The sequence below is a fragment of the Saccostrea echinata genome, unplaced genomic scaffold, assembly GCF_033153115.1.
Source record: "Saccostrea echinata isolate AGI-Se365-2 ecotype Australia unplaced genomic scaffold, CSIRO_AGI_Sech_v1 ptg000010l, whole genome shotgun sequence".
NCBI lineage: Eukaryota > Metazoa > Mollusca > Bivalvia > Ostreida > Ostreidae > Saccostrea > Saccostrea echinata.
The window spans coordinates 9803126-9819821 of record NW_026889759.1 but is presented as its reverse complement, the minus strand read 5'-3'; the positions used below and the strand labels follow the sequence as shown (position 1 = coordinate 9819821).

General features: G+C 33.1%; 2 protein-coding genes across 12 annotated transcripts in view; one reads left to right on the top strand and one right to left on the bottom strand.

The window, feature by feature from the left end:
* Nucleotides 1–2523, top strand: part of LOC133184342 (cAMP-dependent protein kinase catalytic subunit 1) — a 30764-nt gene extending 28241 nt beyond the window's left edge. For 6 of the 10 annotated variants that reach the window (XM_061319380.1, XM_061319379.1, XM_061319384.1 and 3 more), the window contains 4 exons: nucleotides 395–490; nucleotides 626–748; nucleotides 1199–1367; nucleotides 1499–2523. In XM_061319380.1, coding sequence (XP_061175364.1) covers nucleotides 395–490; nucleotides 626–748; nucleotides 1199–1367; nucleotides 1499–1620 — 510 coding nt within the window. In that variant the 3' untranslated portion in view covers nucleotides 1621–2523. Of the gene's footprint in view, nucleotides 1–394; nucleotides 491–625; nucleotides 749–1198; nucleotides 1368–1494 lie in introns of all 10 variants that reach the window. The other 4 variants (XM_061319378.1, XM_061319377.1, XM_061319383.1 and 1 more) reach the window with 1 other exon arrangement.
* An 827-nt stretch (nucleotides 2524–3350) lies between these two features.
* Nucleotides 3351–16696, bottom strand: part of LOC133184337 (ubiquitin carboxyl-terminal hydrolase 24-like) — a 376170-nt gene continuing 362824 nt past the window's right edge. For both annotated transcript variants that reach the window (XM_061319369.1, XM_061319370.1), the window contains 23 exons: nucleotides 16075–16219; nucleotides 15793–15953; nucleotides 15365–15545; nucleotides 15018–15100; nucleotides 14716–14854; nucleotides 14190–14309; nucleotides 13839–14092; nucleotides 12962–13101; nucleotides 12702–12843; nucleotides 12351–12552; nucleotides 11997–12100; nucleotides 11710–11823; nucleotides 11373–11472; nucleotides 10988–11107; nucleotides 10775–10864; nucleotides 7656–7773; nucleotides 7345–7463; nucleotides 6926–7036; nucleotides 6757–6822; nucleotides 6481–6571; nucleotides 6228–6382; nucleotides 5988–6077; nucleotides 3351–5802 (listed from right to left, as the gene is read on the bottom strand). In XM_061319369.1, the coding sequence (XP_061175353.1) occupies nucleotides 5659–5802; nucleotides 5988–6077; nucleotides 6228–6382; nucleotides 6481–6571; nucleotides 6757–6822; nucleotides 6926–7036; nucleotides 7345–7463; nucleotides 7656–7773; nucleotides 10775–10864; nucleotides 10988–11107; nucleotides 11373–11472; nucleotides 11710–11823; nucleotides 11997–12100; nucleotides 12351–12552; nucleotides 12702–12843; nucleotides 12962–13101; nucleotides 13839–14092; nucleotides 14190–14309; nucleotides 14716–14854; nucleotides 15018–15100; nucleotides 15365–15545; nucleotides 15793–15953; nucleotides 16075–16219 (2989 nt within the window). In that variant the 3' untranslated portion in view covers nucleotides 3351–5658. The remainder of the gene's footprint in view (nucleotides 5803–5987; nucleotides 6078–6227; nucleotides 6383–6480; nucleotides 6572–6756; nucleotides 6823–6925; nucleotides 7037–7344; nucleotides 7464–7655; nucleotides 7774–10774; nucleotides 10865–10987; nucleotides 11108–11372; nucleotides 11473–11709; nucleotides 11824–11996; nucleotides 12101–12350; nucleotides 12553–12701; nucleotides 12844–12961; nucleotides 13102–13838; nucleotides 14093–14189; nucleotides 14310–14715; nucleotides 14855–15017; nucleotides 15101–15364; nucleotides 15546–15792; nucleotides 15954–16074; nucleotides 16220–16696) is intronic.

Here is a 16696-nt window from a genome sequence, read left to right as displayed (position 1 = left end):
TAGCAGTGTGGCTTCCATGCAGGCCGCTAAAGCAGACACAATGCAGCAAGCACCTTTTAGACCTTGGCTAATTCATATGGCACATATCCTGTCCTGTGTGACGGGGCACTAAGGGTGATGAGGGGGCATATCTTAAACACATCCAGAACTGCTTCTGATCTAAATGTTGTCTAATTACCCAATAATGCTATACACTTGTACAATCGGATCAGATGAAACTGTAATGAACTGTTGTAATTTTTGTGCATTTTGCTAAGAATGTTTAACTGTAATCTAACATCATTAATCAAGAAAAAAAAATTTAAAAAGAATTTTAAGCTTCATAAAATTAATTGCATGACACTAATTGAGGAATTTCATTTAAGATTTGGGTACTTTGTACATTGATTAATAGGTGACAGATTTTGGATTTGCCAAGAAAGTGAAAGGAAGAACATGGACCCTGTGTGGTACCCCTGAATACCTCGCTCCAGAAATCATTCTTAGCAAGGCAAGATGCCCTTCATATAAAATAAAATTATCAAATACATGTATATGAAAAGCAAAATGTAACATGTAAAGTCTGTGATTATGAGTAAGGATAAATACAATAATTCCTAGTAGCTTAATCTAAATTGTTCTGTAGGGCTACAACAAAGCAGTGGATTGGTGGGCATTAGGTGTACTAGTGTATGAAATGGCAGCAGGGTATCCCCCATTCTTTGCAGATCAACCCATCCAAATCTATGAAAAAATTGTTTCAGGAAAGGTAATCAACTTTTAAATGCAAATTTCTCTGGTTTTTGTTGAGAATCTTTAATTATATATTTTTGGGGCTATTTAACAGGATTGATCCTATGCTGAACAAGCTAAAACACAGGAGGATTAAAGAAGATTTTCAATATTATGTTCATACAAGTATTAGCACAATTATAGTTAATAGATATTTGGTTGATTGTATTTTTCTAGAAATAAGTTTGAATCAATTTTATAGGTAAAAATTTTTATAAGTGGAAACCTCAAACTTGTGTAAATTAAGTGTTTTTTTTTTTTTTTTTTTTTTTTTTTTTTTAAATAATAAAGAAATGGAACAAATATTCATGAAAAACTTTGTCTTGAAATCTACAAATGACTGTTACATATACCTTCCACTGGATATATATTGTCCAGTGGAGTTTCAAGTCAAATTTAATGCAAAATACGTTTGGTGGAATTTCAGGTGCGGTTTCCCTCACATTTTAGCCATGATTTAAAAGACCTTTTGAGGTACTTACTACAAGTAGATCTGACAAAGCGGTATGGCAATTTAAAGAATGGTGTCAATGACATTAAAAACCACAAATGGTTCTCAGCAACAGACTGGATTGCTATATACCAGAAAAAGGCAAGTTGTGAGATGTTTAGTCCGATTTTTTTTTTTGAAAGGGGGAGCTGTGAATTTTTAGTCAAATTTTTAAAAAAAAAATATTCTGCTTGTGTTCATTAAATCATTACATTCTCCTTTTGATAATACAGGTAGATGCCCCTTTTGTTCCAAGTTGTAAAGGACCTGGGGATGCCAGCAATTTTGATGATTATGAAGAGGAACCACTCAGAATATCTTCCACAGAAAAATGTGCAAAAGAGTTCGCTGACTTTTGAACTGATACACATTAGGATGCTGAATGTTTACAATTGGGATACAGACCTTCAAAAATATTCATGGATCTCTATCCCACATGTGCAATACACACATGATAAAATGGAATCTGAGTGTGTGTGTGAGAGAGGAGTGCATCTCATGAACACTGTGATAGTGAGGCATCACTCCATCTGCTGCTTAAAGGCCAGGCCCTAGTGCTAGGACTAGTCCAGCCATTATTTATTGGTGTTATTTGTCTTGTATGTGTAATTCTCAGATGGAATGATTTTAACTTACACAGTTTATTTGTAACCTTGAAGCTTTATCTATTTTCAGCATTTTGTGTACAAGAGAGAAACACGAAATCCTTTTATAAATCATATTGCATTAACACATTTCATAAGGTTGAAATGGTGTGAGTGGAATTGACTTTTATTAGCAGGAACATAGAGATTTGGTATAACAGTGATTGCCAAAATTGTATTCAGTTGCTATCAAATGTTTCAAGTGATGACATACATGTACTCATATTGACAGTTACTTCATTGACATTTCTCGTTTTCAATTACAGTATCAATCAACTGAACTTTCCTTTGGCTTTTAGAACTTCCTTGATAGTTGTTTTATTGCAAATTTATTAAAAAATTTATATATATAGATCTGCAATATAAACCAATTTCAAAAGTTTTTTTTGTGATTTAGAAATGTTGTCTTTTTTTTTATTGCAGTCATACATTGCTGAAAATGTATGGTTGCAAATCAGTTTGTTAGCTTTATGTTAGAATGTGTTGCTGTATGTGTATATTTTAAGTTTGTAATTTCAGATATGCATTTACTGAAAATTGCATATAAAGAGTATCTTTATATTTAACATACAAAATTTTGTTTTAAAAGTTTAAGGTAATTAAAGATATTAAAATCAATCCCTTCTTAGTTTTTGATCTTTTGCCGAAAAACATTACAGATTTTGGCAAAATACATGTACGTGTAGTTCTCACAATTTCTTCATATGTTCAAAGGACAGTAAAAAGCACATACATTTATTTTTTACCATTTTTACAATAGATTTCCTGACGGAGGATATTCATTGTTTTGTAGTTGGATATGGAATTAATTTTCATGAGTGGTACAGGATTTACATGTATTTCAGGAGTGCAAAGCATGAGTTAGAATTCAAAAAAAAAAAAAAAAAAAAAAAAAAATCCTGTATCACAGGAACAATTTGATTGATGTCATATCCAACTACATGTATTAAATATAAAATTTCCACTTATAGCTATCAGTATGTGTGGATTAAAGGCAGCCTTATATTTGTGACCTTGACCTGTGCTTGAAGAGGTTATCTCCCTTGTTTTAATAAATGAAGAAATCAATTAAAAAAAAAAAAAAAACAATTGCAGGTAAAAAATCTTTTAAACTTCAGTGTTATACCTGATGATCAAATACATCATACTTTTAGTAAATTTTGTATTTAAAAAAAATAGCATACTTTGGTAGGCCTCAATGCATAGTTAATATAAAGCATATTGAGGAGACTGTATCTTCCCTTGTCATAAGTAGTTTGATCCTTTGTAATCTAAAATCAATAGGGGTCATCTACTCCTTTGGGGGAAGCAGTGTACCAAGTTAGTAGAGGGTTCTCAAGAGATTGAGCAGACAAAATCTGGTTGACCGACCAACAAACCAACTGACAGGTGCAAACCATATGTCCATTTTTTCAAGGGGAAAAATAAAAATTCATACAAACATCTGTATGCATCATGTATTCATATGATTTATTTATTTGTACAATATTATATACAAAAGAATATGTACATCTTAGTTTCACATGTACAACAATTCTATTTACATGTAATTGATAGGGATTAATTAACAGAACTTTGATGCAAAACATCATGTACAACCACAAGTTTGGGATATCAGCTGTACATTTAGGGTTCAGATTTTCAGATTTAATGAATAAACAAGTGCACATAGCAAGTGTTATATATGATCTACACTAACTTTAAAGAATATGTATATTGAATTTTAGACAGTTCTTGGGTAAAATTGTTTTTCAACAGCTTAAATATATATGTATGACCAAAAACTTCTTTTATCAATGTAAAATTTGCTATGGCACCTCTGAGAGAAAAAGAAAACTATAAAGATCAACAAAATACTAAAGATCAGACCTAAACCTTTGCCTAAAAACTAAGTTGCACAAAAAGGTGCAAATGAAGTGTAATCAGAAATTCAACAGTAAATTGTTAAATAATGAAAGAATTTCAAATTGCACTCCATTAAAAAATGTATTTAATTGCTACACTGTTTTAAACTGACAGATTACATTATTCCAGTCTTCCGTATTTTTGGGGGGGGGGGGGGGGGGACGGGTTAACTGATCTTTTTTGCAGTTAGATTTTATATAAATTGATAAAAATGTAATGAATGTAAAAGTCATTACATCTATGGCAATGCAACAGTATGCACAGTGCACAACCCCAAATCTGTAGAAAAGAGAACTTCAGCATTTAAATCCCTTTCTATGTGGTATTTTAAACCACAATATTTTTTAAATTCTTATATAATTCTATTCATATTAATTCACATTGAATTAAAACAAATTTGATCGGTATTAAACCTCTATGCAATGCATATTATCCATGATTTTAGAAAACCATAGGCATTAGACCTAGAAAAAAAAGTTTGTTTCCTCTTTCAAGCTTAAAAATACATGTATTAAGGTAGGCAATTTTGTTTTTTAATATTTTTTCCAGGACTTCTTTAAAGAAAACATCTAAATAACACTGAAATGAACATGTTTTTTTTTTCTAGGTCTTATGAAGAAAAAAGACATTTAGTTTGCATAGTAAAATAATAATTGGGATGATACAGAATCTGACTATAGAATGGTTTACAATTCCCTCAGTTCATTCCAATGATTCCAAAACACAAGTATAAGGCCTATATACATGTACAACAAACACCCTGAGTTCAGACTTCGACCCAATTTTTCAGAAGTCATGTCATAATTTTTTAAAATACAAGTGTGATCATAATGAATCTGATGTAAAATTTGAAAAAAAGCCTCTCTGGTCCCACTCAAAAAATGACCTTGCAAGTGATTATACTAAAAATTGAACAGTATTTCAATGCAATACAAGATCTTTTAAATTCCAATTTTTTTGCATACCTCTTAATGTTGAGATTTATTGGTCATGAGGGTCATCTTATCAAGAATTCAAAGCAATTGTAAAATACCTTTTATAAGATGCTTAAACATGAATTTGAAAATTCTTCAAAATATTTTCTGTTTGAAGGTATAATTGGGATCTTCAGTATTTAACTTTTCTTTGGTCTCAATTTGAACCAAAAAAAAATTACACGTAATTACACTATACTTTGGGCTTTCATCATGATGCATTTCTGATGCTTAGGGTCATTGGACAAAGCCGAATATATATTGACATTGATTACTGTCTTTTGTAAAAACTTAGGCATTTCCAGACCATTGGCATTAAAGAATACTTAAGAATGAACCAGCCTCTTAGCAATGCTAAACCAAGACTAAACCCTCCTTCTATCATTGGATAAATTGTTCTCACTTGATTAAAATTGATTCAGTGCTTTAAGAAATGAAGTCAAAATTAAAGAGCAATAGAAAGATGGACCACAAGTAAACCATGACCATTTTGAGTCTCAATTCAGGTGAGCTAAGGTCTTGGATATTTTATACACAGACACTTAGTATGGAAAATTGTGCTCGAGTAATAACTTGTCTTGTTAACCTTAACAAACTTGGCTCTGATTACATAACACAAACGGATAAAGATTTGTTCATGCTACCAAAACGGTCTTTAGATATTTGGAACAATATGTAGGACACATAATCAGATGCTTGATGGCATCTACAGCATCTCTAACTTTCAGTATTTAAGGTGTCAATGCACTGTCAACAGCAATACAGTTGGATGTTTCATTTAGAAGGTTGTTCAAGATATCATATCTGATCTTCAGGGCTAACCTAAAGGAAAACGGTTCTATTCAATGGTTACTCTCTATGCTTTTACAATTAATCACGTCTTTTTCCTGGTAGAATCATCAAGTTCATCTTTGGGTTGTGAAGTGTTGTCACCGTCGTCATCGTTTGTCTCCATCTCTGGGCTTCCGTCCTGAGACTCCAGCTCTGTTAGTAAAGCTTTAGCTTCCTCTAGTGTGGACTGTTAAGATAATGGTGAAATACTTGTACAGTGAAGTTAGACTGTAAATATTTGGTTTTTATATGTACACAGTAATACAATAGGTTTAAAAATCTTATCAATTGTGCTTTTATTTCATAAGGAAGTGAATGTCAGAGACTGTGATGGATATATAATTGATGTACACCTGTATATCTTCTTTTTACCTGTGCACTGTAAGTCCTCTGGAAAGATTTTCTATTTGAGTCTTCATTAGAAATGGCTGATGTAGAGGATGGTGCCCAGTACTCAGACATCTGAAAAAGAAGGGTAACGAAATTTAACCCAGAAACTACAAAAAATACGTTTTGAAATATAAATGCATTTTAAAAGGTCTTTCTTTGTTCCATATCATTTTTTTAATATCAAGCCTTTATTCTAGTTGTGAAAGGAGAATATATGGCTACCTTTTTCTTGAGCCAGTTGACGGCCCACTGCCACTTGGATGGAATCTGCATAAGGTAATCTTTGACAGGTGCACTCTTACTGGCAAGACCAACCAATGACTTTATACAGGTGTATGACCGCCTACTGTCTGTGGCATGATTTAATCTCACTGTGGCTAAAAAACAACAAAATTAAATTAATCTTTTGATTGGAATGCACTCAAAAACTTATCTAATTAAAATAAATTTTGCATAAAATACCCAAGTGTTTTACCTAGAAGTCCATCATAAGATGTGCCAGAGCTATCAGTCACTCCATCAATGACCATCTTGATGCGTTGGACTTGTACTGGATCTTCAAGCATCTAAAACAATACATCAAGGAAGGCTAAGACCAAATTGCAAAAATCAACTGGATTTTAAAAGACTGGGTATTTGAAATTCTTCAGCACACTGCATATTTCGAAATCTGAAATCTGAATATTTGATAAATTCATTGTAAAATTCTTATAACATATACTTTGTTACCTATTTAAAATTTTCTACCTACCAGTAGTTCAGTGAGTAATGAGAAAACAGGCTTGAGTTCATTAGAAGGAGCTGTCATATACTGATGCTGAAAAAGTAATGAAACTTATAACATACACTTGAAACATCCGGCAGAAATTTCAAATATTTAATAAAATCTTACATAAATAAGGATACCAAAACCCACTTACCATCAGATGTTTGAGGACAGTCTCACTAAACTTGTAGTTACAGAAGCTGCAGTACACTAACATGTCGCAGATTACTAAACTGGTCCCTACCTCTCTTACAGCATGAATTACCTACAGTGAAGAAAAAAAAAATATATTTCATAAGACGGGTGTACAGACCCTTCTGCCTTTAATAGTAGCAAACTGTTGGGGTTGTCTTGAGACTGATACAACTTAGTGAAACCATTTGAATTTGATACTTTTTCCATCAGAATGAATTTGGAATACAGGACAGTGCAGAAAAATGTCTCAAAATATGCTTGTGCACTATACAGAACCATCACTTGGAGAACATACCTAGATAAAACAATCATTTACATAAAAATCATTCAGTTTCCTTCACATTTACCAAGATAAAAAACATGACATTTGTTATTTACCTCACGGATGTAACGAGAGGATTCTGGTCCAAACACATAATTCTCCATGTCTTGTGGCATTAACAGAAACTTTGTGGGGAAAACTGTTTTTGGTTTGCGTATTTCATATTCACCAGGTTCTGCAGGAAAAAAAAACAATAAAACAAATCTTGATTACTACATCTGCTGTCACATTTTTAATTAAAACTTCATAGATGCATTAGACCAAAACAGAATTTTTGATATCATAAAAACATTCTGTCATGCTTCTTTCAAATTTAAGAGACTTTTTACTTCCTATTGTAAAGTTTCTGATGTAGAGCACCTCCTACCTTCTGTTCTGTACTTTGACACATCACAATTTAAGATGAGTATTGCTAGGGAGGAATGCAGATTGCCAAACTCTCGTGACTGAATAGAGCTCCACCTCCTAGTGGGCGTGTCTTGTCCCTGAAGTAGTTAAAGACATCAAAATGAATTCCAAAGAAATCCACCACAAGACAAAAGTTATACATAAAATAAAATATGTAGACTCTATAAGCCACCAAACTTGAATTTTCAATGTAAGAAAAAAACTATATATTTGTTACTGTACAAAGGGACATAACACATTCAAAAGATGCTCAGTGTATTAAATTGCATGCTTGATTATTTTTAGAGCACATGATCCAATACAGTGTGTAATTAAACCTAGAACTGTCCTAATGAGACTAGTATTCCCTTTCTCTTGCAGAGTGCACTCAAAACACATGTACTTAAAACAAAATACTTAAAAAGTTTACATCCCCACTTTATGCATCTTGATCTGGTGTATTAGAGGTTCCTTACAAAGCCTCTCATCATACCGTATTTGGCTGAATATAATACGCATTGGTGTAAAATACGCACTCCCCTTTTTTGGCTTGAAAATTTGGGAAAAAACGCAGTTCGGTTGTATTATACCCTGTCAAAAAATTGACCAAGCAGTAATGTTGTCTTTTTTACATCGCGGTAATTTGAACTTAAAATCTTTGTGGAAATAATGTATTGAAAATTTAAGCATGGTATTTTTTCATACGCGGACTTTGTTTTGAAGCTTACGGTACTCCTGATTTTAAGCATGGTGGTACTATTCATAGAAATAATTAAATTTTGCATTATAAATCATTTGAAAAGCTAACGGCAACGTTGTCTTTAAAAAACGCGGTTATAATTTTTTTTAATTTTAACAAAGCACAAAATGTCTTCCGATTAAATTCATATCAGGCTAAATATATAAATCTGGCACTTAAACGTTGCTGCTTAAATCTCCGTGTGGTAATGATTTTATTCAAGAAAGCACAAAATATTATTGCATTTCATTTTATTTTTAGCTAACAGCAATTGTGACATTACATGTTGTCTTTATCACTGCAGAATTAATTTTATTTCAACAAAGCACGAAATACTGTAAGTTGAATTTTAGTTTGAACAGATCGACACAGTATAAATCATATCTTTATACATCGAGGTAATCTTCGCAGATATCTTATTTTCTACAGCGCACGAGTAATTATAACAATGAAGTTTTAACACTGTTAAAACTTCATTGTTATAATTACTCGTGCGCTGTAGAAAATAAGATATCTGCGAAGATAGATGTTTACTTACAGTGTTTTTAAACTTGTTATGACTGTAACTTTGCTAATTGAGATAAATAGAGGAAAATTACAGACAATCTGACAATTTTGCTAAGTTTTTTCCAAGATAATTAAATAAAAAAACATTGTTCACCAATTGGGAAAAAATACTGCCAAATTGGGAAAAATTGAACTCATTTTCAATTGGGAATGGGGCCGAATTTTGGCCCCTGAGAAGGTACTGATAAATCCCTGAACAGACTTCATATTTCCTTTTTAAACTCTTAATTAATTTAACAAGAGGCCGATAAATATAAGATAATTAATATTATAAGATAATATAAAATTACATTTAACGAGCGTTTAACTGTTTAATGTGTCGTAATTAACACAAGTTCATACGAAAGGTAATGTACGAAGGCTAAAAATCGACCCCCGAATTTTAACAAAGAAAACAATCAAAGCCATTAGTAAGGGCAGTAAATAATCAGTGCTCTAACTGTAAAAAACAATGCTTAGGAGAGGGTAGACAGTTTATTTGCCTGGAGGTGTGTTGAGATCAAGTGACAAGCGCATATGCTCACAACATTGGCTTCGATTGGGACATATACATGTAGTATGCAGTGGTATGGTGGGGTGTTTATGTTGAAATGAACTTTCACCGCGTTATTTAAAACCCCAAATAAATGTTGATTTATCGTATTTCATTATAAAATTGCTCAATTATTACTTTTTTCCAACCGAGTGTCTGATTAGGTACATGTGTACTATGATTACGCAAGCATGTGGCAAAGGAATGCGTAAATCTATAAATAACATCGTCAATGGCGGCCTACATGGAGACGATGAATATGCAGCTCAAATTAATTGTAACTTGTTTTTAATATCATTTAACAACAGATTATCATTATCAACAGATTATAAATATAACATTTTCAACAAGCCTACGTTCCAACAATAATAATTACAGCGATAAACAACAAGAAATTGCCATGTCTCTTAGGTAATACTACGGTATGTTCGTATGATAACCGTGTTTCACCTTAAAGAAAAAACTATCAAAATCCTATTGTGGTGTAAAATACGCACCCCTTTCTCACAAAAACATTTTCTAGGAAAAAAATTCATATTATATTCAGCCAAATACGGTATGTGATATAAACACATACAAATATATCTGTGTCTGCATGTGAACTCTAAATAAAATTTACTTACATATACTAACTACATGTAACTAACCACTAATTCATTTTATTTCCCTCAGCAAACTTCATATTAAAGTGGTACATTTTTTGAATTTTTTATGGAATGGTTAACTGAAGCCACCAAATCTTAATTTTTATGGTAAATGGAAAAAAATTTGTTCTGTAAAATCTTGTTATCTTGAACTTAATTGTGCCAAGAAAAACTTTGAGTTATCTGAGGATAACAAGGGTTACAAACATAAAGTGCACTTTGACATATCCCATTCAAGATATCAGCTAGTGTTCAAGATAATGAAGTTCAACTGTACATTATAAGGTAATAAAGAGAGGTCAATAAAGTATCAGGAATACCAGTAAAATATATGTTTACCGTAATTAAAGGATACCATGTTTGAAGCGGGGGAGGGCATAAAATACAATAACACCCAAAGCAAGCGACAAAAATGCAGCAGCGCAAATTGAAGGTTTTTACAATGCTTGGATCTGTAACTCTCTGGTTTATTTGTCCAAATTTTCTCAACCAGAGAGCTACAGATCTGCAGCTATGTGCAAAGGGAAATAACACATTCAAAAGATGCACTGTGTACATTTTTACTTTCAATCAACTGAATTGTTTAATAATTCCATTTTTCCTCAAACAAAAGTTACCTGATTCATCTCCCCTGAATTTCCTATTAAAAATCCTATCAATCGCTGGAAGCCTTGACGTAAAAACATATGACTGCATGACTTTGTTCCCTACAAGAAAACAGATAATTAAACATTGTTGCAGTTTTTTAAGTCATCGCTTGAATGAATAAGTACAAATAATAAACTGATTAAGTAGTTATTCAAAACACTGTGGTAGTATGCTCTACTTACTAATTGGACGTAAGATTTAATGACTTGGAAGTAATGAAATGAGTGTTTACAGTGGTCCACCACATCTTTGTTCAGCATTTGTAAGAGAATCTCCACAATCTCATCAAAGCACTTCTGTGTCTATAAGAATGTTAAATACAAGTGTCTAAATTTTCATCTTGACATAAGATCATGCTTTTAATATCCTGTTTATAAATTTCTATTCTAAAATTTTTCATTAAAAGATGGATCATTTTTGTTTAAATAAACTTTTTAATACATGTTCTTCCTTCATTTTTAATAAATTGATTGTAAATTCTGTCTTATTTGCATGCCCCTCTAACATATACATGTACATTGTACTTGCTCCACGTATCATCATAAAATGAGACTGATTTCCACTTACTGGTACCCCTCCATGTTTGAAGTGGGAGGACATAACCCTCTCCAGAAGTCTGGCCATGGTGAATCTCACATCTCTGCAGGGGCATTCCAGAAGGAAGGGTCTATTCAAGCAAAACATCAATACAACATATATATTGTATAAACAAAATTCATGTCATTAAATATTTCTTTTTTCTTTGCTCTGTTCCAAAAGGATAATAATACATACACACTCAAAAAAGATGTTTGAATAACTCTCTCATGTAACTATCGGACTTAATGTAGTCCACAGGCAGATCTAATGTAAAATTAAGAGAATTTCACATATTAAACGTTTAAGTAAATGCCGTGCTGCTTACTTGATGTAGGATGACCCCTCTGCACTACTGAGATACCCTATCAGCCATCTGCCTGCTTCTTTACTCTTGTCCAAAATATCATCTATTGCATCCACCCATTCATCCAACAGAAGCCTAAGAATTTACACATATAAAATGAAAATGTTTAAAATCTTCCCCCAAGGAGAATTTTTACAAGGATTTCTTTATCAGTGTATCAGCCAAAATTAGCATTTTTCATTTAATTTCTTTTGTAAACTAAAAAAGTTTATACATAAATATACTGATAGATGTATCAAGAAGCTTACTTGGTTTTCTTTTTACATCTGAAGAAAGTGTTGAAGAGGAAGCGAACACCGAGCTGTAAAGCCATCACAGACATCTGCTGGAAATCCTTATGACTCTCTTTATGCTGTTAATAAACAGTATTCAGTTAATTTTCTTTTATGTCATGGACTGTATGGTGCTCATTTTCACAAAGAAAAAGAAATTTAAATAATCAGCCCCATAATTTATTTCATAATCTTTAATCTTTTAATTTAAAAAAGTCAAGTAACTAAGACTCTGTAAATTCATGTAGGATTTTGCAAACTAATTTAAAGAAAAAGATACATTTTCATGTACCTAGGCATTATTTAAATTAATCTAATGGTCATCTTTACCGCATTTACTGTGACAAGTTCCCTGATAAATCTGAAGTAATCCATATTGTAGACGTCTCTGTTCTTGACGAAGGTGAGGTTCTCTGCCTGGATGATCTGGTGGATGCTGGCCGGCATTTCCTCCATGAAGATCCCCTTCTTCTCCCCCTTGTGCACCAACTCTGTCAGCTCCATAAAACTATCCTTGTCTAAACCTTCCTTCCTGGAAGATACAATGATTATCTCAACACTTTACTACATGTACATGTATGTAGAATGTATTAGTTAAATTACCTCCAATAAACTCAACTGTTAATAATCTTTTATCAAAGTCAAAGTTGCGTATACATTTGAATAGTCTTTAAGTCTCACCCTCCTTCTAATATGGCTTTTCTGGTCTGTAGTTTAGACTTTTTAGCTGAGACTGGAGTCTTGGCTGGTTCCTCCATCTTCTCATAAAACAACATATACCCATTCCAGTACCGTACCCGCTCATCTGGTAATGATGAAGTGGCTACAAAATGAAGTTAAAAACAATAAACAGTGATTAAATGTCTACTTGAAATCAATTTGTTACACATATTTTAAATACATTCCTTTTTTGGTACTTAATTTTTTTTTTAATACTTTACTTGGTTCAATAATTTTGGCCTTGTATGATCCACCAAAACATTCTGACTCTATACTGTCTTCTGTCATCTCAAATTCTTCTACTACAGTGTCATTGAATTTGAACCATTTCCCTTTCTCTGGATTGGACATCATGTCACCCCTGAAACATGAGGAATTCCCTAATTAAATATATTGTGTATAGATAAACTATGTAAATATATAACCATGTTTATGTACAATGTAAATGTATTTTTATATACAGTTGAACTTCAGTATCTTGAATGTCGATATCTCGAATACCATGGATATGTATATGAAGTGAGTTTGAAGTCTCAACCACTTTATGTATTCTAATCTCGATATCTCTAATTCTCAGATATCTTTGTTTTTTCTCGGTCCCATCAAGTTCAAGATATAGAGGTTTGACTGTACATTTTCCAAAACACACACATGAACTTTAACAAATGGATATTCTGTCTATCAAAGAATTACTGAGGAATAACCCCCAGATACATGAGATTTCTAAGCAATGTCTTAATTCCAAATGACACTGAGTGATGTTGTAGGGACAGAAGCACAAACAGAAATTAATGAAATTCAAACAGGATCTTTAATACATTTAATAATTGCTTTATCAATGAATTTCATTAAAGACAGTCTGTCTGAATCAGTCATTGACTCAGTCATTCGCTTTATATCAAAGGCTAAATACCAAAACACAAGCATTCTTTGCAACTAAACTTTCTTTCTGGTAGATTATGCTCCCTACAAGAAACAGTTTTCCATGATGTTCTACTGATGAAACAAGATATGTGACAGACTTTTGATTCTGTTCTATGAAAACTATAAAATTTTGTTTCCTATCCCATTAATTAGTACACAGGAACATCACACTACCTGCGTTCCTTGATGAAGGAATAGTAATGTCCAGCATTGGCCTGGCCACTGTGTACCACCACTCCCACCAGCTCATAATTTATCTGTCTATGTTCCACACCACTCCCAGCAGTCACGATCTCCAGGGATCTCTCCTCTGTCACCGAGGACTCGCCATTCTCAGACTCCGAACTACTATCCACAGTCTCTAGTACCTCCTCCCGACGAGCCATTCCATCTGTCGTATACGGCTCCATGTCTAGTATCCAGGGAAACTGTTATAAGAAAAACAAATATTTCAATACTATAGTGATCATAAAACTGGAAAGACTTTCTTTTATGGTTTTCAGATCAGAGTAATCTTTTACAGACCTTGAAGTAGTCATCAAATTTTAGGGCTCTATTGGCCTCCCAATCATAACCAAATCTCTTCAGCTGGATACACAGTAATGGTGGCAGTGTCTTAATACACATCCTCTTCATGGTGTTTCTCTACAGGAAAAGACCATATTTAGTTTTAGAATATAAATACAGTCAAACCTCTTTATCTTGAACTCGATGGGACCGAGAAAAAAACCTTGAGATATCTGAGGATTCAAGATCTAGAGGGTATAATTCTTGAAGAGTAAGTGGTTGGGACTTCCAAATCACTTCAATATATCCATGGTATCAAAATATTGCTCAAGATACTGAAGTTAAACTGCATAAATCATATTTTATATTACACTTAAAACTTTTTTACAATGTATATGTAGTTTACAATTTTCCACTTTTACATGTATAACAGTTTTTTTTATTCCTCAGGACACCACATCAACATCTGCACATACATGTAGATAATATCTAGCACTGTACCTGTATATTTGGTTGCTGATTTGACATTAGATTTATTTCCTACCTTCTCTCCACATTTATCACAGAAGTAAGCATTATCCCCCTCCAGAAGCTCCCCCTTGACAAACTGATCTAGTGAGTCCTGTAACGTAGCGTTCTTCACGGTCAGATTCAGGGCCAGGAAAGCTTCTTCTCTTTCATACCTACACATAAAATCTCATTTACACCAATCTGGATTTTTTTCAGTAAGTTTATTTAATTATCAAATAAAAACGCATTTTTTAATTTCTCTAAAAAATGATATGGCTTAATGCACAACTGCAAGGTGCCCTCAGAATCTAGCATTACCAATTGAATATCACTAACCTGTGGGGGCAATCTTTGCATATTTTCTGATCTGAGAAAATTCCCTGAAATTTTCTTTTGAAGATTTCTGGTTTTCCAATTTTCTGCAAAACAAGATTACCATATTATATATACAGTACATACATTTTATATTTACAGGTGGTTTAAGTGACCACAAAAGCATTCTTCCATGCTTTATTTAAGTAAGATTTGCATATTCATCCTGTATTTACCAGTCCATGTACATCAAAAGAGTGAATCTTTATAAAGTGAAATAAGATACATTATATATCAATGAAAACAGACTGATGATATACCAATGAGCATTAAAACAAAAATTCCTACATTTCCTGAACAAAGTAACCAACCTTAAGATGTTCATCTATTTGATCAATCAGTGCCTGGAAAAAGTCAAAAGCATCCTGTTGTTCTCTGATGTTCACAGTCTGACCCCAGAGTTTGAACACCTTCCAGAATCTCTCTGGTTCATGATACTGTAGTTTACTTTCCAGTAAATGTCCTAGCACTTGCTGAATTTGGAAAAACACACTAAAATAGAAAAAATAAATTGTGTTTATAATCAAGGTCAAAGTGTAAAGCTTTGCAATTAAGTGATGTAGTTCTACTTTTACAGTATATATATATATATAAACAATTTACATATGGTCTCATGTTCAGTATCATTAAATAGAAAACGTTTAGGAATTCAGTTTCATTCTACTGAGCTCTCCAATACTATACACACATCTGCCTTTTACTTTTTATCACTTCATCTAAAGACAATTTGACCCCTGACCTTTCTTCATCTGGTTTATCCTCTTCCACTCCTAGCACCACTTCAGGAATTCCTGGCACCATGTACAACTGCTGGATAACAGAATTCATGTAACAGGTGGCACCACCATTCTTCAGCCCCACGAAACCACAACGGGCCCGCCCGTCCACCGGAGGAAGGTACTAAACAGAATGAGAAGAGACATGAATTTCCTATAATGATATTTCCCATAGGCTCTCAAGGATGACATTCAGCAAATAACACAAAGAATCTGAATGTAGTTTTATCCTAGCCATTGTTTACCTCCCACTCATTAGCACAGTCTGGCTGAGGAAGATGGTGCATTTCAATCAGCTGTTTGCATATATCACTTAAGATAGAGTAGCTTCCCTTAGCTAACTCATTCAACAGTCTGTAAGCTGCCACACGAGATTCACAATTGCTGCATCTATTGAAATAAAAGATAAACATTCTTTAAAGAAATATGATGAAGGTTTGTTAAATTCACTTATCTTTTATCAGATAAAACTTCAACCCCATATTTAGACCCCACCCAAGCCCCTGGAGTCATGATTTGAACAAACTAAACTTTGTCTCGTCTGGTCCAGTGGTTCTCTATGAGATTTCTAAATAACCAAACCCTATTTTCATACTTTTTTTTTTGTCTTCCCTAGAAAAGGGTGTTACCCTCCTTTGAAGAAACTTGAATCCCCTTTACTTAATGATGCTGTGTGGCTAGTTTGGTTGAAATTGGGAAAGTGGTTCTGAAGAAGAACTTGGAAATGTGAAAAGTTTACAAAAATACAAGAAGTCTGTGAGCCAATGCTCACTAATAATACCCCCGCTCTGATGTGAATACACAAGTTCGGTTATGGACAAACACAGTGATAATCAGGAAATTGACATCGGATTTGTAAAAACTGAA